The sequence below is a fragment of the Canis lupus genome, chromosome 3 (genome assembly GCF_011100685.1).
Source record: "Canis lupus familiaris isolate Mischka breed German Shepherd chromosome 3, alternate assembly UU_Cfam_GSD_1.0, whole genome shotgun sequence".
Classification (NCBI taxonomy): domain Eukaryota; kingdom Metazoa; phylum Chordata; class Mammalia; order Carnivora; family Canidae; genus Canis; species Canis lupus.
The window spans coordinates 15,752,887-15,774,345 of record NC_049224.1 but is presented as its reverse complement, the minus strand read 5'-3'; the positions used below and the strand labels follow the sequence as shown (position 1 = coordinate 15,774,345).

The window sequence follows — 21,459 nt, the reverse complement described above, 5'->3', positions numbered from 1 at the left end:
GGCAGCGGCCGGTGCCCGGCTCGGGCTCGGCTCCCGCGACCCCGGGGCGCCCGGCGGGCCCCCCGCCCCCTCCCCCTCCCCCCTTCCCCTTCCCCTTCCCCTCCCAGCGCGCCCGCGCGCCCCGCGGCCCTCGGCGAGCAGCTCGGCTCCCCCCAGCGCTCCCCGGGCCCAAAGATATGGCAATGGTAGTTAGCAGCTGGCGAGATCCGCAGGACGACGTGGCCGGGGGCAACCCCGGCGGCCCCAACCCCGCAGCGCAAGCGGCCCGCGGCGGCGGCGGCGGCGGCGGCGAGCAGCAGCAGCAGGCGGGCTCGGGCGCGCCGCACACGCCGCAGACCCCGGGCCAGCCCGGAGCGCCCGCCACCCCCGGCACGGCAGGGGACAAGGGCCAGGGCCCGCCCGGCTCGGGCCAGAGCCAGCAGCACATCGAGTGCGTGGTGTGCGGGGACAAGTCGAGCGGCAAGCACTACGGCCAATTCACCTGCGAGGGCTGCAAAAGTTTCTTCAAGAGGAGCGTCCGCAGGAACTTAACTTACACATGCCGTGCCAACAGGAACTGTCCCATCGACCAGCACCACCGCAACCAGTGCCAATACTGCCGCCTCAAGAAGTGCCTCAAAGTGGGCATGAGGCGGGAAGGTGAATATTTCTTCTCTGCTTCTTTCCCTGAGCTTCGCCCGCCTCCCCGGCCCTCTCTCTTTCTTTCTCTCGCGGGGGTGGCTGCTGTCTGGGGCTGGAGCTCCTGCGGTCCCGGCCCCGTCCCAGCCTCCCCTGTCCCCGCTGCCTTCCTCCCCCGGCGTCACCCCCCCCCCTCCCCAACCGAGCTCGCTGCCGCTGCCTCCCCCTCCCGGCCTGCGCTCCTCTCCCTGGCTCCTCCACCCCTCCTGCTGCCTGCTCAGGATTGTGTCCCTGGGATCGTGAGCTGTGGCTTAAAATCCCTTTACTTCCTCTGTCTTGGATGTGCTCGGTGTGTGTCTCTTTCCCGCGTGTGCGTGAGGATGCTTGGGGGCTGTGCTGGCATGAACTCGGGGAGGGGGTGCTTATTTCCCCCCCCCCCCCCAGAAAACTCTTGTGTGTGTGTGTGTGTGTTTTTTTTCATTCCACTTTCCCCTCCACCTCTTCCTTCATCATACCCTTTATTTAAAAACTGGGGAGGGCCGGGGACTGGAGGACCCTGAACCATGGATTCATTGCTGCATCATCCTTTTGGAAGCTTAGCTTGGAAAAAGAGGAGTGAGATTTATTGCACTTGTAGGTCTAATTAGGGGGGAAAGGGGGGCTTCTGGCCTGTTCACTGGTTCCCTCTCCTCTTCACCGAGCTGGGGCCGCCTCCTCCAGAGCTGTGGCCTTGTTTTCACCCCTCTACTTTGAAAGGAAAGTTTGTGACTGAACCGTCCTTTCATAGTTGTGTCATTTTTTTAAAAGCATGATACTCGTTTTATTTCTTCATCAAACTCCACCCTCCGCTTAAATACTGCATACAAATTACAATTTACAACGGCATTTACCGATCCTTCTGATTTGGCTATAATGCATAGACTGCAGCTGGCATGAGCTTCCACTTCATTTAATCTCTGTGTTGTGTGGGTTCGGTTTCTTTTAACACAACTTTTGATGTTGTATTTAGATATGCTTCATGTTCATGTGGCAAGGGATGCAGCACTTTTCTTATAAATATATTTAGCCGTTTACAGTTAAAGTTTATCTCCTGACAATCATTAAAGATGTCTTACAGTCAAATTAGCGAACCAGTCAATTTTGCAGAATGCAGATTACTCCTTCTTGTAATTGACTTTAAAATTATATTTTATATGCCACAAGAAAAGAAATTGAATTCCTTCAGATCTCAAGGAGCAGGCAAATATGACGACTTCATTTCTAGCTCCAGGGAGATTTTGTAGGCATCTGAAAAAAAAAAAAAAACTGAATTGTGCTCTCATTTAATTGAAAAATAACTGCCAAGTTCAAAACTATAATTAGAAAAAAGTATTCTAGCTGTTATGTTTCAAGAGCTTAAATTGCATTGGGGCTTGCATTAAAATTAGAATCAAAGCAAACTTAAGAAAATAGTGCACAACCTGAAATAAGACAGCTATGTGTACATGGACATATCTATATTAATTTGTTGAGGGGGGGGGAAGAGTTCAGTAGCCCTAACTTTTCCTAAAGTTGTCTTTGTTTACATGGCAATTTAAAACGCTGGCACTGTTGAAGTAAAACATACACATTAAAAAAAAAAAAAAAACTTTGGTCAGCTTTAAGAACTCAAAGCATGCTTACGTTTTGCATTCAGATGGTTAATGAATCCAGTGTTTTTGCAGTTGCAAGCTCGTGCATTCACTGGGCAAAAGCTGGCTGCAGGTTGCAGTGGCACCTCACAGGACAGACATTAATTATATTTCCCACTTTTTTCAATAATGTTTGGCTACTGTAAGTTCAACTCTTTTCTTGGAATTTTTCAATTTTCTGTTGCTTTTAACAGTGAACTTTGTGTGGGGCGAAGGGGAGGAGGGGGCAGGGGAGGGGTGCAGGATACTTGTTTTATATTCAAAAGTTGTAAGTGGTTATGTAACTTGTATCTATTTTAAGGATAATTCTATAGCATTTTGAGAGAATATGGAAACATTTTGAGCAAAACCCTGCTTGCTTGCAAATGAAGAGGCGGCTAGGCGTTTGCCTAGAACCACAACCTTTCTCTGGTTTCGCCTGTTCTTTTTTGTTTGTTTTACTCTGATTTGTTTCATTCTGGAGGGGTGAGTGGGATTTCCCTAAACCTGTGTGCTGCACCTTGGTGGTGGAGGGCTTGGGTGGCGCTTCCTTGGCCTTGCCGGACCGGGGTTGGGGGGCGGGGGGGGGGGGGAGGTGTCCCTGCGCTCAGGCCTAGCTCTGGCGGGGCCGGGGTGGCCAGGGGCGCAGGCGGTGGCCGGGCACACGGAGCCGCGGAGCTGGAGGCCCGCACCCCACACTGCCTCCGGGCGCGGGCCGGGAGTGCGGGCGGGCGCGGGGCAAGATGCGCGGGGCGCGCGGGGCTGTAGGATGAGCCTCCGCATTGTGTCGGGGGCGCGGCGGCGCGCCGAGGTCCGCAAGCCCCCTGGATGCACATTGCCTCTTTTCTCTCTTTCTTTTTGTCAGCGGTTCAGCGAGGAAGAATGCCTCCTACCCAGCCCAATCCAGGCCAGTACGCACTCACCAACGGGGACCCCCTCAACGGCCACTGCTACCTGTCCGGCTACATCTCGCTGCTGCTGCGCGCGGAACCCTACCCCACGTCGCGCTACGGCAGCCAATGCATGCAGCCCAACAACATCATGGGCATCGAGAACATCTGCGAGCTGGCCGCGCGCCTGCTCTTCAGCGCCGTCGAGTGGGCCCGAAACATCCCCTTCTTCCCGGACCTGCAGATCACCGACCAAGTGTCCCTGCTGCGCCTCACCTGGAGCGAGCTGTTCGTGCTCAACGCGGCCCAGTGCTCCATGCCGCTGCACGTGGCGCCGCTGCTGGCCGCCGCCGGCCTGCACGCCTCGCCCATGTCCGCCGACCGCGTCGTGGCCTTCATGGACCACATCCGCATCTTCCAGGAGCAGGTGGAGAAGCTCAAGGCGCTGCACGTCGACTCGGCCGAGTACAGCTGCCTCAAAGCCATCGTGCTGTTCACGTCAGGTGAGGCCGCGGTCGCCGGGAGGGCAGGCCGCGCCGGGGAGGCAGGCAGGCCGCGCTCCGCCGGGCCGGGCCTCGCGGGCCTCCCGGGCCTCCCGGGCCTCCCGCGCCGCCCCCGCGCCCCGCCGCCGCCGCCCGGGCCCAGGCCGTGTCCGGGGCGCGGCGCTGCGGGCGGCGGGGGCGCGGGGGGCGCGGGGGCGCGGGCGGCGGGGGCCCCGGGGCGGCGGGCGCGCGGCCTGGGTGTGCGCGGGGAGGGGGCGTTGGAAGTGCCTGGCTGCGCGTGTGTGCGGGGGGGCGTGTGTGTGTGTGCGTGTGCGCGCGGGTGTGCGCGCCGGCGTGCAGGCTTCCTGGGGGAGGAGAGGGAAGGCAGCGATCGTGGGAACGTGGCTTTCTCCTCCGCGCGGCGCGCTCCCCGCCAGGGTCTCCCGACGCGGAGAGGCGCACGCAGGCCTGCAGAGGGAAGGAGGCGCGCAAATAAATCATAAATAATCCCGCTTTATGGCTGCCTGATTTTCCCTTATCGGAAACCATTCATGTTTGCAGTTGCTGAGGTTATTGAGGGTCGTAAAAAAACGGATTCAATCTAAACAAGAAAGATAAAAAAAAAACAAAAAAACAAAACAACAACAAAAAAACCACAAAAGGAATCCTGTAGGACCCGCAAGAATGGGAGGATTTCCCCACCCCCCCCCCCTCCGGAGAGAAATCTCGTAGCCGTGCAAAACGCACGGACATTGGAAATTTAACAGAGTGCCTTAAAAATATCAAATTAAATGTAGGTGGTGGTAACATGCATGTTAACAATTTCTCTTATGATAGATGGTTCAAATTAACTTCCAGGAAAGTGCATTAACGTTGCCTTTGAAGGCTCTAGTCAGAGCCTCTGAGAACACTGCCCGCTTTTTATTATTGTAACCTGCAAGAGGGAAACATATAAACACCCGGGACAGCAGGTAATGGGGGGAAATATAAACAAAGCCAGAAAGGAGGCTGGTGGGGAACAGAGCTACTCAGATTGGGGCCGGGGCCTTGCCCACTGTGAGTAGGGTTAGCTGCACTTTTACTCCCATTATTGGCACTATTGTTTTTAATTCCTCCATTCAGAGAACAAATAAACCATCCTAATAAATCTATCCTAGAGCCAGGACCTCCAAAGGCCAAATTAAAACCATTCCTGAGCGAAGATGGCAAAACCCCTTTCCCAAGGCCTTGTTGAACAGTAAGCAATGGTATAATCTATCAATATTTCCTGGCTTTCATGCGTGAAGAATCGTATTTACATTGTATTAAAATGACTCTTAAATTTGCACAATATTGTAATGTAGCAAATGTAGTATTAATATCGATCTGAGCAGCAGATAATTTATTTAGACAAGAGCATCTCATTTGTATGCAGGGTGGCCAGAGCCGTGGACTTGGACTGCCCCCCTTTTACTTGCAGTGCAAATGCAGGTCTGCTAGTGGGAGAGGGAGTTATTCTTTGCAAGAGGATAAAGTGCAAACCTTAAAACAAATGGAAGATTTATTGAATAGCCTCCTCAGTGTTTGAATGCATTTTATCTTAATAAGTCTTCTTGATGGAAACGTGTTTTTCAAAAGTGACAAAGAGCCTGGGAAGCAGCGACCGGGCTGCTTTAGCTCTGGCAGGCCTGGGGCCTGGCTGGCTCTCTACTCCCCGGCTCTTTAGCCAAATTAATCAGGAAGCAAGCCAGTGTCGGGGAAGCTGGGGTTTTAAAATCTCATCCAGTGAGGTGTCTTGAAGCAGAAATGTGACTTGGAGCTGGACAGAGGTCTTCTCAGGAAAGGTCTTTCCTCCCTTTGCCTTGTCCCCTACTAAGGTTCTTTGAACTCCCTTGACTTTTCTGATCTCCTGCCCTTTCCCAGAGAGAGGCGAGGACTGTGCTGGCTGCAGGGAAGATTGTGGAATTATTCATGCTTTTCTTTCAACTTTCCGCCCTAAAACATCCCCGTGGAAAAAAAAAAAAAAAAAGTGTCCCTTTTTAAAAAGTTTTCCCAAAGAAGTTTCCAAACTGCGTCTTCAAGGTGCAGAGGGAGGCTGAGAAGTGAACAATAACATTATTTTGTAGGAAAATTGCAAACAGAATATCTGAAAATGGAAATGGAGCTGTCAGTAGTAATTCACCCCCCCCCTCCTCCATACAACACATTTCCACTTTTGACTAAACTTGTTTTGATTGCTAGCCAGAAGGGAATTCATGGGAAGCCTTCTCAAAGTCATCCAACTTTTAAGCAAACTTTGAATGATGGAAAAGACAGTTTTAGACATATTGTCCAACGAGGTTTGCTCCGGCTAAGTATTTGAAGCTGGCACGGGGGGTTCCCTGTGGTGGTTTTCACATTTGGCCTCCGGATGGTATGCTTAATCCTTAATATTCTGGACAGCATCCAAGGACTAGGTCATGACCTGAACTTACTTTTTAAAAAAATTCATTAATTCATACACCTAAATATTCCCTCAAATAAATGGGACCTCCTCTGAAAGGAGCCATCTAGTTAACATAAATACAATAAATCCATTTTCAGCACAATAATAACTTTGATTTCTAGTTATGGCAGCTGATTACATCTATATTTCCTGAACACTAAACTCTTGTGAATGCACACCATGAAATACATTCTCTGCACTACAAAGGCTAAGCCGGGAGGGCCTGAGCAGTAATGGTTATTTATTTACATAATTTCTTTTCCATATACTATAAAAGAAATATTGAGGGTTCCCACATTGACACTAGCACATAAAAATTGAGACATGGACTCACCTCCTTTTCTTATCTCGGGTGTATCTCGTAGAATGTAAATATGTCCTGCATTAACACCCCCCCCCCTTCCCTGCTCACCTAGCTTTGCTGCCATCACCAGCCAACTGATCTGAGCGCTCATACTGTCCGTGCATAGTTGGGGGGAGTCCTGTCCTGGGAGTATCCGGAGTAGGGATGAATAACTAGGGTGGGAATCCAGGCCTGAAGTAGGACTCCTGCTGGAGGGAGGCCACAGAGCTGGCCGGCTGGCACCTGGCAGCCAGGCCCAGCTACAGGCATTCTGCCTTCAAAGGAGGAAAGAAATCCAAGCAGCCAGCACAAGGCCCAAGCAAGCCTTTCCTGGGCTTCTCTCTCTTGGAGCGGCCTAGCTGGGAGAAGGGTAGTGTCCTTGCGCTCTGAGGGCCCTAATGGTAAATATCAGATAAATATTTTACAGACCTGAGGGGATGCCATATGGGTCTTTAAAAAAAAAATCTGCTGGGGTACCAGTGGGTCCTTTTCATACTGCATTGTCTGAGGCTGAAAGGGATCCTGTGGCATAATGGGCAGATAATGCATGTAAAGCAAGATATATGTAAATATGAGTCTGCATGGTGGCCATTCAGCAGGGCCAGGTTAGCAAGCAAGGCCAAGGGCAGACCTGGGGGGCCCCCTCTCTCAGCAACGAAGCCCCAAAGTGCTCCTGCCCTGGCCCTGCTAACCATAAAATCTCAATGGCTTGCCAGGTCAGGCCAGTGTGGATGCACCCGAGTGGCTGGCAGGAGTAATTAGACATCTGAGAGGAACCCATTCTGGATCTAGGGTCAAAGGAGACCTGCCTCAGAAGTTCTTGAATTAGCACTAGTTTTATTTGTATTTTTGCTCAAGGCCATTGCCTTGTAGATGAAGGTGTTAGACTGCTTTGTAAATCCCAGTTCTTGAAATAGAAAGACATAAAGCTCAGAAACTCAGAAGCAGACACGGGCTTCACTTTGAATCGTTTGGTGTGACTTCTTAGGGTCACACTTGCCCATTCACGATTATATAACGTCCTTTTGGGGGCATTGCCATGCATGAATTTCTTCCCAGATCTATATATTAGCAAACTCTGCCTTTGATCTCGAGTCAACCTCCTGACTGGCAAAGGGCTCCTCTGTGATCTTCCTGTTTTTTAAAAAATATTTATTATTAATATAACAAATAACAAGGGTGTTTGAACTAAGAGAAGAAGCTTTCACTTCATTCCTTTCATTCCACCTTCTCCTCCATTTCTTTGCCTTTAGTTAGTTGATACAGTATAAACTGCTGTCTTGAAAGATTTTTAGGGGACCATGAGGAGCCCTGGTTGATAGGAGATAAACACACAGGTCTTAAGATGCTGTCATTGTGTGTAAGTGCCTTCTCCCCCTTGGTCCTGTGACAGGAAGCCTGTCTCCCCAAATCCCCCCCTCAACTCCCCACCTCCCAGTTTGGAAGCAGCAACAGCAGCTGCCTCCAGCCCAGCTTTGTGTCTGATCGTGGAAGATGTCTCCTTTCCGCAGCCTGGAGTAACTGAGCCATATTCCTTCTGATTATTATACAGCTTACAGAGATGTGACCAATTTTCAATTACTTGATCTAAAGCACAGATAGAAGCGTACACTCTCACCAAGGATTTGCTGCAGAGTTCTCGCTTGCTCAGATAGTGGATCTCAAATCCTGTACTGCTAGAGCATGGGCTCGATCTGATTTCCCGCACTGCCAGCCCTTGATTCCTTACCACCACCACCACCAGCACCACCACCGCCCCTGCCCCCAGGTGTTTGTTCACTATACAATCTAGGTTCTCCTTGAGGATTTTGGTTGGGGTCCTTTGGGTTTGAGAGGGAAGACTCCAGGAAGCCTGTAAGAACTGCCTCCAGGCTACGTATTTCTTCAGGGCTTCTGCACACCCCAAAATCAGGGGCAAAAGGGGCAAAAGTCCTCCCTTTAATGAGCACAGTGGAAAGATGCTCCCCTGCAGGCGGAGGACAGGTTGCTTCGCACAGCAAACATGGCTCCAGCATCGTACATTATTTAATCCAAAGGTGAAAGAGGAAAAACAAAGGGACTAGAGAGGTTGCTGCCTCTGCATGTGTGTTCTTCTGTCTCCAGCTCCCCTAGGCTTGGGCGAGGGTGGGGAGTTGTTGATTTATTTTTATTTGTATTGGGGGCCGAGGGGAGGGAATGGTGAGGAAGGCTTGGGGAGGTATGGAAAGGAGGATTTTTCCCCCCTCTTCCCTCCTATTTCTTTTCCCCCCTCTTACAACCTAAAAAAATTTTTTTCCCTCATGGTTTGTTTGTGCCTTTGCTCTTCACTAACCTGTGTGTGCCCTCCCCCTCTTCTCTCCTTCTTGTGGCTGCACGGCCAGACGCCTGTGGCCTGTCGGATGCCGCCCACATCGAGAGCCTGCAGGAGAAGTCGCAGTGCGCCCTGGAGGAGTATGTGAGGAGCCAGTACCCTAACCAGCCCAGCCGCTTCGGCAAACTCCTACTGCGACTGCCCTCCCTGCGTACCGTGTCCTCCTCGGTCATCGAACAGCTCTTCTTCGTCCGTTTGGTAGGTAAAACCCCCATCGAAACTCTCATCCGGGATATGTTACTGTCTGGGAGCAGCTTCAACTGGCCTTACATGTCCATCCAGTGCTCCTAGACCTTGGGCGCTTCCCACCTGCCCCCGCCTCCCTAGAGACTCAGAGGACCGGCGGGGGCCATGGACTCCAAAGCTGCGGGGACATCCGGGCGGCTGTTGCAGGGTGCAGCCAGGCAGGGGGGAGGTGGGCCGGGCCGACAGGAGCAGCCCACCCTGCAGAAATGCAACCCGAGCTGCAAACCAGGAGAAAGAGACTCTCTTTAGGATCAGATCTGTGAACATGTTGGAAAGGAAAGAAAAAGGACCTTGTGTCTGGTGAGAAAAGGAAAAAAAAAATTGGAAGAGAGGACCATGAGAATTTTAATAAAACAGAAGGAGACTAATGGACCTTCCAGGATTTATTGTGGACGGATGTGGATATATTCTGTACAGAAAACAACACACATGGAAGTGGACTGAATTCTATGTAGAAACACACACACACACACACAAACACACACACCCCAAACATTGTTATTCATTTTGTAAAATACTAGTCTTTATTTTCATTTTTTTGTAAAATTTAAACATCGTATGCACATAAAAAAAGGAAACAAGAATTAGGGGAAAATAACATTTTCCAAATAATTATAAAAAAATTGTCCTGTGTCTATGTATCTATATCTGTTTTGTATTTTTTTCTGGTTCCAAACCAGATTTCCTGTGATTCTATACTAATAATTTTTGATATAACCCTTTGCTTCTTATAATGAGTGCGATATATGTTGTCGAGGCTGTTCTTCAAGAATTAAAATTGAAGTGAAAATTTAAACAAAAAATAAAAGAATTTAGCAAAACCCACGTGTCTGGTTACTTGACAGATGTCCTGAGTGCAAGAGAACCCTCCCATTAATTGCCATTCCAATTATGATTAGAACGGGAGGTGAGGGTGGAAACTTCTAAGGTCCATTACGAAGTTGTCTAGATTTATTTCCTCAAACCAAGCCGCCGCCTTGGTTTTGTAAATGCAGAGGGTCAGGCTCTGTGTGGGCTGGGACGGGCAGGGAGAGGGCAAGGCACCTTGGTGGCTCCCAGCAGCTCTCGTGACCTTGTGGATGGTTGGTGCCCTGCACAGAGCCAAGCGGGGAGCCCGGAGTAGGCTCGGTTGGAAGTGGAGGCCGAGTCCAGGGGCCATTGGCTTCAGTGACCGCAGGTGGGAACTTGCCCACGCTGGAGAGGCCCCGGAGAGGCGTGGGGAGCTGAAAGGCGGATTGAGGGCAGGGGAGGGCTGCTCAGAAGCCTCATGTCCCTATAACTGCAAGATCGGCCTCTCTCCAGCTCTGGGAGAGAGAGTTAGGGCCTCAACGCTGCCAAACCTACCTCTGCTCCCCCTTATGGTCCGCTGCAGAGCTGCCTGGGGTTTACCCTTCACTCCAGCCTCTGTGACAGGGGTGCCCTGGAGGGCTCTCAAGCTCAGTTGGGTGAAGGGAAAGGCCCCCCTGTGGCACTTATGGCCATGGACCTGGAACTGGGGAGCTGGTGAGCTAGGCTGGAGCAGGTTCTTTCCAGGAGCAGCGTTTGGGCTCTAGTGGCCCTTTCAGGGCAGAAACCTGCCGCTGAGGCCTCTCTTTGGGGTGTGCGTGGGGGGCTGCTCTCTGTTACAGCTTTCCGAGCATGAATGTTTTATAGGATTCTAGTCGGCGCTGCAAGAACACATACTACCAAGGGAGCTTTTTCCTAACGTATTAATAAAGGCAGATCTTTTCAAATAACACCTCTTACCTCCTCCCCCACCTCTCACCCCCAAACAGGCCTTGGATGAGGCAAGTGCTTCACTTTCAGAAGTCATTGACAAAGTTTTGCTTTCATTTGCTGATGAGAAACCTCCAGGATCCCCCACTCCTTTAAAAATGTATTAACAAGCTCCAAGCCGCCTGAGTGAGGTTTTAATATTCTAGGTGCGGTGCGGCCAGGGCAATGCCACACTGTGTGGAGAAACCCCTGCGGGTCCACCTGCCACCGGGCCTGAGCCTTAGGGAGGCAGGGAGGGCACAGTGGCTGGAGTGAGGGGCGGTCGGGGGCCCTCCGGCCCTCGCAGGGGTCCCAGCCCGCCCTGGGCCTCAGCCTTTGCACTACACTGGGGGCAACCGGCTTTGAGCCTAGACTGACCGTCCTGCGGACTGAGCGCCCAAGGCCCAGAGGGGCAAGGGAAGAGCTCACGTTTAAACCCCTGACCGCCCCCCAGAAAGTCTCAGAGAGCCCTCCCGGGTTGCCAGATGAGGGAATGGGGGGGTTGGGGTGGGGTGGGCTGCAGGCCCGGTGCAGGGGGGAGGGGATTCGGTCGAGCTGCCTCTGAGCGCTCACCGATCCTTGCTGCCTTTCTTGAAATGAGATGTAAATATATTCATTACAGAGTGATCCCTCTGATGAAAACAGATAAACATTTTTGTAGGTCGGAAACGTATTTTTCAATTAATTTCAATATGGAAGCCCCAGCACAAGGTGGCCAGTGTGGGGACCCTCCCAGAAGCCAAGGCCTGGGGTGCACCAGGCTCTCGCTCCCGGCCCAGAGGGGACAGTGGTAACTGGCCTGTCGCGGGCCTCGGACCGGCCTGGAGCCCGGCCACCTCTCCGGCCTGGGCCCGAGGCCCCAGCAGACCAGCGCCGCGGCAGGGAGAGCAGGCCTCGCCCCTCAGGGCCTCGCTGACCCCTCACAGGCTCGGTGCAGGAACTGGGGGCGCTGGGCCCGGCGACCAGAGGGGGACCGGGTGGCCCGCTCCCTGCCAGGCGGGCCTGGCTGGGGGCTGTGGGCAGGGGCTCTCTCCTGCACTCTTCAGAGGTCTCTGTGTGTCTCAGGCGGAGAGACAGAGCCTCCCAGGAGACTCAGGGGCTCTGGGGGTGCCCCCCCCCCCGCAGGGCAAGGCAGGCTTCGGGAGCTCGGAGGGCACAGCGGGCCCCACAAGTCTGCTCAGGCCTCCCGAGGTTCAGGAGCTGAGAGCGCAGTGTTCAAGCCCTGGGCTCAGCCTTCCAGCAACCAGGGAGCGCCCCCTCTTCTCCCGGAGCCCTGGCAGGGCTCCCTGGCCCGGCTGACCCGGGCCCCAGGCCCAAGGACTCAGGGCCCAGCGGCCCCCCGGCCGCCCCGCTGTGCAGAGGGGCCGCCCCAGGAGTGGCCGCGGCCTGCGTCCCCTCAGATCCTGGAAGCCACTGGGCAGAAGGCGAGGGGGAGCGGGAGGGAGTGTCCTCTGCCTGGGTGGCCGCCCAGAGGCCCCAGCAACGAGCCCGCCTTGGAGCCTGGAGCCGAGCGCCAGGGGGAGCCGTGGAACGTGGGGGCGAGGCCGCAGGCAGGTGTGGGCGCCCGGGTCACGGGGCCTGCGGAGGCCGAGGCGCAGCGGCCCTAAGGAGCTGGCAGGGTAGGACCGGGCTGTCCCCAAGGCCGAGCAGGTACATCAGAACTGTGGGAGAGCGGCCCACACAAGGTGACGTCCCCCTCGGAATTACCTGTGACATCTGAAAGTCAAGCGCTCCCCTTTCTAACCCAAACACTTGCTGGGCGACTGAGAACTTTGGGGGCTTTGAAGTCGGGTTAAACTACTTTAGCCACACGCTTTCCTGAAAACATCAAAAAGCCATCTTAGGATGTGCTCTCCTCTGGGGATTTCTAGGGCAGGAGGTTGCGCCCCGTCCGCAGCCAGGGGACAAAGAGTGGCCTCAGGGAGTTAAAATGTGACCTCAACCCCCTCCCCAGCACACCCCAAACTGCCCAGGCCTGGGGAAAGCCCCCGGGGTGGGGATGGGCGTCCCTCCTGGCCACCAGAACAACCCTGGGCTTCCCGGGCCCTGCCCCTTGGGTTGCTTCAGGCTCGCGGACTCCATCAGCCGCAGAGGGTGTCGGTGGGCTGCCCCCCAAGCCCCGTCTCCCAGCTTTGAGGTCAGGGCCACTAGGTTTGCGGAGCCCCTTCTATCCGAGCCCACCTGAGCTCATCTGCTTGGAGAGTGCAAAAAGTTTATTAAAAAAAAAAAATCCTCCCGGTCAGCTCACAGGCAGCCCTTAGATGTCCTACAGCGCCAGGATCACCCCCTGTAAGCCACTCGAGTCTCCAGAACGAATCACCTGAATGTCCCTGCAAATGGGAGACCCTGAAGGAGAGTGGGGAGGGTGGGCAGGGAGACACAAGTGGAAACTAATAAAACTCTTGTTAGAGGGCCCGCTCAGGATCCGCGGTGTCACTGGGCCTTTTACTTGGAAAGCCAAAGAGTTGTATTCCTAAATGAGTTAAAGACCCATTTACCTCTGTCGTGTTCTATTCATCAAGCCACAAGTTGAGAGTTCCTAACATGAAACTATTTGTTTGCTTACACAACCAGCTGGGCGCAATTTCACGTCTGAGATATCTATCTGAAAGCGCCTCTCATTTATTATCTCTCCTTGTCAGCGAATCCATTTTCAAGCTCCCCCTCCCCCCTTTGGGGTTTATTTATTTATTTTTGGTGGGACTTCTGCGCCTGGGAGGACCTGGGTCTCCAGAGCTCCCCAGGGAGCAGCCGGTCCCTGCGGGGGGGGGGGGGGGGGGGGGGCTCCTGCTGTGCCCGGGGCACCCGGACCCGGGTTGGGGGGAGGGCAGCAGAGGTCCCCTGCTGACCCCGGCGGGCGCCCCAAGGGCCAGGGTGAGGGGCGGGCGGCGGGTGGACCTGGCGGGACACCCTGAAGCCGCCCTTCTCCCGGGGTGTCCCTCCTGCTAGCAGTCCCAGAGTCAGCCGCAACCACCTGTGCGAGGAGGGGTGGGAGGAGGCCCGGGAGGGGAGTCCAGGAGCCTCTCTCCCAGTTGGGGGCCCGAGATGCAGATTTGAGAGATGCTTTTACAAAGCCTCACCTAATCCCACGGGGCCAATTTCTTCTCCCAGGCTGGGCCCGGAGCGCAGAGTGAGTAACCAAGATGTAAATAGTTGTGTGATGGGTTGGGGGAGGGGGCAGCGCATTTATTGTGTGTGTGCGGAGGGAAGAAGGCTGCACGTGGTTTCAATTTTGAAGCACAAAGAAATAACATGCAATGCAGAAAATAGGTTTATGAATGTAATTGAGAGGAAAGAAAACAATTAACACGGTGCAAGGTTGCACACTCGATTCTCCACCCCTCGCCTTCCCTTCTACCCCAATTTTGAGAAATCCGGGTCATGTGAATAGAGTGGGTCTAGGCAGTTGGATCCGGCTGACAAGGGAACCCCTGATGGAGATCACAGTGATGGGTGGATAATGGTGTCTATCCATCTCCTAGTCGGCTAAGGCCTCCTCCGACCAAGCTGAAAGCGAGGGATCAAATCCCCAAGTCCATTGTATACAATGTCCGTAGTTGTAAAGGTGGAAAGGAGAAGGGGTGTGTGTAAGGCAGGGGAGAGGGAGAACGAGAAAGAGAGATAGCCAGGGATTTCTTTAAGACAGACCAGGCTGGTCTCTGCAAGCTATCCTATTGTGTTGATTTAGGAGGACATTTGCTGTATATAACGTTTAAGGCTGATAATATCATTGCGCAGCCAGATAAATAAAGCGTTGGCCCAACCGTGGGGTCAGCGATCGATCTCTGGGCTCAGAGGAAAAGGGAGAGAGACAGGATCGAGCACGAGGCTCTGTCTGTGTGCTTGTCAGGCGGCAGGCAGGAGCCCGAGTGTGTGTGAGCGTCAGGGTGTGCGAGAGAACCAAGTCTTCAGCTGGCCAAGAGGCTCATTAGCATTCCTAACCCATGGACCTGCGCTGACAACTAACAGAGATATCCCGCTCACCACCAGGCCTCGTCTCCTTTTGTCTTCAGATCTGGAGGAGAAAAAGATTTCTCGGTGGAAGCTGGAGCCTGAACTTCCATGTGGTTGATGGAGATTCAGGGTATAAAGAGACGTTTCAGGATCCTGCCTGGTCTTTCACTCTGCTTTTAAAAACTTCCCTCCTAAAGAAGGAAGTTCCTTTTTTTTCTTTTTTTGCCTTTCTCTCTTAAAGTGTAATATGTTTGTTGCAACTCCAAGCTTAAATGAGAGGGAAAATTCCCTGAAAATATTTTGCCATTTCTCCTTGTTGACATGCAGAGAGGTGGATGTTTATATGTTTGGCTCACAGACACATGTAAAGCTGGTACTTTTCAGGATTTCTAGAACATAGCAACCAGGGGTTGTTGGAGATTTTTTTGTTTCTCTTCTTTCTTCTGCTTGGTTTTGTTTTGGTCGTGACAAAATTCATTTGGTTTCCCACAATACAGGGTCTGCTTATTACCTTATCAGTCCGCTGTTTGGGTAAAGTACAACCTTTGAAAATTAAATAGGGTCTAGTTTTGTGTTAACCATCAGAAATGAGCAATTTTAGAGGCCTCCACTATTCCAAGGGACATTGTAAGATTACACTCTTTCACGCGGTTTTAATCACCTTACACCTATTTGGGGTTAAGTGTCTCAGTTAACTACATCTCCCAGGGATAAATACGGATCCAGTGCTGTCCCAGATCCTGCGCCTTGAACTCCATCAAATGAGGCAGATAGTTTTACATCGGAGTGTACAAATTATCCCATGTTGACAGATGTTTGTCACTTAGTAACTTCTTTCCAAGTTTTCCCCCTCCCCTAAGCCTTCTTTCTTGCTTGCTTTGTTGTTTTAAAATATGCATGTCTCTCACTGGAATGCCAGTCACGAGTGCAAACTTTGTGTCCAACCTCCCACATGAAATGATCCTTTTAGAGGGAACTCGATATGTCTCAATCTGCACTTCACTCAAAGCCTGTGGGTACGGGCCACTCACTCACTGGTCCTGGCTTCAAAATAACTCAGCAGAAACGAGTTTCCAACTAAAAATCCCCTCGAATGTCTCCCAGGGAAGAAATATAGCTCCTATAATTAAAGGAGGCAACGGCCGGAGGGGGAATGCAGCCGGCAGCCAAAAAAAAAAAGTAAGAGTTTTATTTATTTGCTGATTGAACTTGGGTTGTCACGACCAGCAGGTTTATCCACACTGGAAGTGCTGGCGGTTTGTACTGTGTGTGCACAAGAGGGAGAGGTGGGCAGAGAAGAAGGGGAAGGGGAGGATGACACGGAACAGGGGGTGTGCAAGAGGTGAGGACAGATTTGGGGGAGACAGAAACTGATCTCTGTGGGACAAGGTAAGGCAATTTCCTAGCACTGGGTTTGCGTAAAAACTTGTAGCTGAGGGAAATGGGAGGGGGGGAGCTCAGAGGAGAAGAGGGGGTAATTATAGTAAACTCCTAAATGTGGGGTATCGTCAGGCAAAGGAGGACTCTGATTTCCCTAGAAAAGTAATGTGACAGCAGGAAAATTATTAGCTGTGCTGTGTGTGGCGGTTTCGGTATGTGGGGGGTGGAATTATGAAGAGAGGAGCCGGAGAGCAGGGAAGAAGTTCCAGGACTCAAAGCACAAGTGCCACGGAGCCAGAAGCCCTCCACCCTCCTTGGCAAAAGTTGCCTAGTAGGTGTGGACGTGAAGTCTCTAGAAGACATCATCTTTACATCGTATTTTAATGAGTTTCATCTATTTGAACTGATTCTGGCATTAGAAGCACTTATAGGATGATTCAGTTCACAGGATGAAGAACACCTCCCCATCTCTTTGGCCAGCCCCCCCACCCCCACCCCCCCAAAAAAGAAGCTTCGAAACAGAAGGAGTACTCAGGCTGGGCAGCTCATTTCTATTAAAAAGGCAAAACTTTAGCACTGATGGAAAACAGATGAATTTTTTTCTCCCTCTCTCTGAAACAGTTACTCTCTTTTACTGATGTGAAGTGACGTCAGCAGGGCCTGTCCTATCCCCTTGGAGGGAAGGGAGGGAGGGAGGAGGAGGGGATGGAAGGAGGGAGCTGGGAGAAAGAGCTACAGAAAAAGAGAAAGAGCGAGCTGAGAGAAGAGGGAAGGGAGGGGGCGGGAAGGAGAAATTGAGAATGAATATCCTCCACTTTTTTGACCAAAATTCCACAAAGAGTGGGCAACACGATGCCTGGGAAGCCCGTCACGGAGAGGACACCCTTCTCAGCTCCGGCCCGGTCGGCATACCCTAACATATGGAAAGCTTACAGGCCCTGTGCACTTATAGGAGCCGATAATGCATTAGCTCTCAGCAATATTTACAGCACCGCGCTTAATACACACCAGATGGTTCGCGACTGTGCCGCCCCAGCCAGCTCGCTCCTCGGTTTTACTCGGCGGCACTTTGTTGCAATTACGCTCCATGCTGAGACCAATTTTATTGGTGACCTATTTTTCATATTTGCAGCGTTTTATGTTAAAAACCTCCTCTCTGGCCTTTTTTTTTTTTTTTTTTTTTTTTTTTTTTTTTTTTTTTTTTTTTTTTTTTGGGAAAGGGCAGCAGCGCCCAGGAAGGGAGAGCTGGGGAGGATGCTGCTGCAGCTGTCGAGGTGGGGATGCCTAGATGCATATTTATCACGAGGTTGCACACCTCGGGTTTAAGGGAGTCCACCGGGTAGACATAAATACTCGGGTCATTACGTTGGTTTCCCCCAGCCCCTGTTTGTCAGACCCCCGCGGACTGTCTACGCGGCGCGCTCGCCTCCGAGTCGATACAGCGGACCATAAATATTGTATTCCATTAATTACCACGCCGCTGGCTGATGCCGGGCGCCGGCGTCCTCGAGCGACGCAGGGCAAATGAGGACGCGGCCCGAGCGCGTTTGCAGGCTGCGAGCCCCGCTGACAGCGCCGCGGAGCCGGGTCCCGGGGCCCGCGCGGCGCGGCGGGCGGCCTGGGTCGGGGCGGGGCGCGCCTACCTGCGCCCGGGCGGCGGGGACCGTCCCAGAGGCGCGCCCCGCGGGGCCTCCCCCCCCACCTCCCGCCTCGGAAACACCCCCGGGGGCCCGACTCGGGGACTCTGCTTTGCACCGAACAATATAAATACCCCATTTGCGGCGACGCAGGTGTGCTCTTCCTACCCAGACTCTTCTTTTCCAACCACCCCCCCCAACTCCTCGTTGACACTGACTCTTTATACCCCCTTCCCTTGCTTTAAAAAAAAAAAAAAAGAAGAAAAAGAAAAATCACAGATGTTTACTTTATTGATATAACCTATACCATGGTTAGGCGGAGAATAATATGCCTCAACTAACAGTCATTTAGCAAATAATAGAGGCGTTCTGGATGCTTTCCAACGTTACACATGTACTTGGTCATAAAATGATACGTGAAAAAATTAACATCTGCTTTCCTAAAATAAAGTGTGCCAAGTAGCTTTTTATGAATGCTTCCCTCATTTTAAAAAGAAATATGGAGAGATAAACTGGCACCCAGATGTATGGCATATTTATAATGGTTTTAGGATTTAAAGGTAGCTATTCATTGCACAAACCATTTAGAAGCTGACGGTTTAAAAGCTACTTAACCCCAGACATCTTCGAATCCTGAAGAGTCTTCCAAATTTTATTATTTAAAGAGGAATTTACTGTAATTTAATTGTGTATCAAAGCAGAACTATGTGCAAGTCGGGGCACTGCAGCCTGAGCTCAACAGAAATTCCAGCCCGCCTTTTATTTACCTAATTTCTCAGCAAGGTTCCCAGGCCCTTAAGAAAGCAGAGCTGGAAAGTTTAGTTGGGCTCTTTTTTGTTGTTGTTTAATTCCACTATTAGGAAATGAGGCCTACCTTTGAATTATTTCATTAGGATTTGGCCTTTTGGGGGAAGGGGTGGGAACCATAATCATTAGTGGCTTTTTATTATTTCTACAATAAATGGCTAGATTCTTTGTTGAATAAGCTGCTTGAATGTTTTGCAGATGTTCCACTTAGACCAAATCTGACCCCCTATTTCCTCCCAAATAAGTCGCCTAAACTCTCCCACCAGTGCATTTACTCGAGAGCACACTCCCCCATCCTGGCAAGTTTATAAGTGTAGAACATATTCTTATGAAATTTCCACCTAACTGCACACACGCACACATACACATTTACACACACACACACACACTCCCACCCACCGAGCCTCTGAGCGTGGCAGAGGATAAGAGAGAGAGAGAGAGAGAGAGAGAGAGAGAGAAAAGCCGGGGAAACTGGTGAGGCGGAATGGAAAGGAGGAGGGCAGTCAGCCCAGTGGTTACTCCCCTGCGCGGAGGCGCGCGCTGCTCGGGCCTCTCGCCCCCCTTTGTGCCTCGGGTTGGGAACGTAGGGGGTGGCCCGGCCGCGCCTACCGGTTCCCCAGCGCTCGGGGGGCGTCGGCCCTCGGGCTTTCGGGCCGCCCGGGGAGCCGGAGCCGAGCCGCGCTCCCCTTGGAGCCTCGCGGCCGCGCGTGGGCAGCGGGGGGGCTGACAAAGGGCTCCGCGGGGCCGGGGTGCAGGGAGGTGCAGCCTGGGGGCAGAGGGGGCGGCCGGGGTTCAGGGGGCGGGGTGCAAGGGGGGCGGCCGGGGTGCAGGGGTCGGAGTGCAGGGGGGGCGGCAGGGGTGCAGGGGGCGGGGTGCAGGGGGCGGGGCGCAGGGGGGCGACGCCCGGGGTGCAGGGGGGGCGCCGGGGTGCAAGGGTCGGAGTGCAGGGGGGCGACGCCCGGGGTGCAGGGGGGCGGCCGGGGTGCAAGGGTCGGGGTGCGGGGGGGGGGGGGGGGACGGCGGCCAGGGCGCAGGGGCGGGGCCGGCAGGGGCGCAGGGGGGCGGCGGGCGGGGCGCAGGGGGCTTCCTGAGAGCCGGGGCCCCGCCGCCCCAGGCCACGGGCCGCGCGCGGGAGGAGCCGCTTGTCCCCTCCGCTCTCGCTGGGGAAGCGCTCGGAGGGCGCGGAGCGCGGGCAGGGCCGCGGGGGGCGGGGGCGGCGGAGGGGGAGGCCGAGGACACAGCTCCCTTCTGAGTGACAGGACTCCTTTTCAAAGGGCAAACAAGGAAAGGGAAGGGGGAAGGAAGAGAGAGAGAGAGAGAAAAAAAAAAGTCCTGATATGAATAGGAGAATTTTCCAGGTTTCGCAGTGACTCCCACTCCTCCCCTTTTCAAGACCGAGATCCTTCCCCTTCTTTTCCTCCTCCTCCTTCTTTTTCTTCCCTATTCCCTTTTCCTTCCCTTTCTTTCTGTTTTTAGGTGGGAAGTGCGTGTGCAAGACGGGTCTTGATGGGTTTCAGGAGAAGGAACGATCTGTTAACTTTCAAGCCTCTTTTGGGGCTGGAGAAGAAAAAAATAATTTTGCTGAAACGTTGTGACCTGGGTCGGGGCTCCCAGGCCAGACGGGGTGGGGCAGCAGGGGAGTGAGGCTCCCGGGCAGAGGTCTTTCGGTTAGAGACGGTGTGTTTGTGAGGGAAAGACAGGGACTACCTTCCAAACTCCTCCCTCGCCCCAGCACCCAAACCTGTCAGGTCTTTGCTTCTTAGCAGAAAAGAGACAGTGCCCTTCTTTGGACACCTCTAAGGTGATCATTAGATGCCTCTGTGAAAAATCAGGTTGGGAGAGGACAACTCATCTCTCTCACCCATGGATTTTTAAAGCCTGCCTGTATTTGTAATTTGATCTTAGAAACACTTTTATTATGTCCATTCTCAACCCTGGCTATTTTTGTTTTTAATTGTTGAAGGGCTATGGCTTAGAGAGAAGACAACTTTCTTTTTAAAAAGATTTAAACCCACAGTACCAGTTGTTTGTTGTTGTTATCATGATTATGATGGTTATTATGTCATCCCTCCTTTTTGCACTTGATCTGATGAGAGAACTTTTTAAAAGAGTGTGAAATGAAGGACACAAAGACAGTATATCAATGAAAAGAAGAAAGTGGCCCTTTTAATGAGAACTAAAGAAAACCCAAATGTAGATGAAGTGTACCGTAAAAGCTGCTTCAAAGTCCATCCTAATTCCCTTGGGCTCAGTCATCACGAACTTGTGGTAATTGGGAGTTCTTCACGGAGGTAAGGCGGCCCTGGGTGGGAAGTCCTGCAGATGCACCTCCCTGCCCCATAATTCCAAATACATTTTAACCAAGAACTTGGAGATTTTACAGAACTCAGATTTGGCTACTTCACTCTCAAATGCTACCTGCCCATTAAAGTAATTTGTTTTCTTCCCGAGTCACCGTCCTCACGAAGGGAGCTTCACCCTCCTGCTCCCCGCACCCCCCAGCAGGTTGGTATACGCTGGGCCATATTCTAGGTTTTGACTATCATTTTGTGATCAACTCTGTTTAATTTTCTATTTATTTTTGGACCTCAGCCTTTCTGGATCACAAAAGTCCCCACAAGCAACACAGCAATAAATCCAAGCAAAAATAAGACAGATTTCCTCATCGATGTGTAATAAAGTTAAAGGACATTGTTTTGTCAGACAAGCGCTAAGTAGAAAATAAATCTCAGAGTCTGGGGAAACAAAACGGAGCGCTGCTGGCATGTGTGTAAATTTACTTTTAAAAGCAATAAATCAATGTTAAATTAAACAGCTGGGTACCCTGTCTAGGAGAAGGTTCAGTGTTTAAGAAGACCTTGATGGGAGAAATGTGCTATTTAAC

At 52.4% G+C, this 21,459-nt stretch overlaps 1 protein-coding gene across 4 annotated transcripts; it reads left to right on the top strand.

Moving 5' to 3' along the window:
• Positions 1–81: 81 nt before the first annotated feature.
• On the top strand, positions 82–9,863 carry NR2F1 (nuclear receptor subfamily 2 group F member 1). Of its 4 annotated transcripts, none has more exons than XM_038532339.1 (3): positions 82–639; positions 3,133–3,660; positions 8,807–9,863. In XM_038532339.1, the coding sequence occupies exons 1-3, from the start codon at positions 177–179 to the stop codon at positions 9,085–9,087; spliced, it is 1,272 nt and encodes a 423-aa protein (XP_038388267.1). In that variant the 5' UTR covers positions 82–176; the 3' UTR covers positions 9,088–9,863. The 4 variants fall into 4 exon arrangements, with proteins under 4 accessions (XP_038388267.1, XP_038388270.1, XP_038388268.1 ...); XM_038532342.1 differs by lacking the exon at positions 82–639 and adding an exon at positions 946–967; XM_038532340.1 differs by lacking the exon at positions 82–639 and adding an exon at positions 1,142–2,430.
• The last annotated feature ends 11,596 nt before the right edge of the window (positions 9,864–21,459 follow it).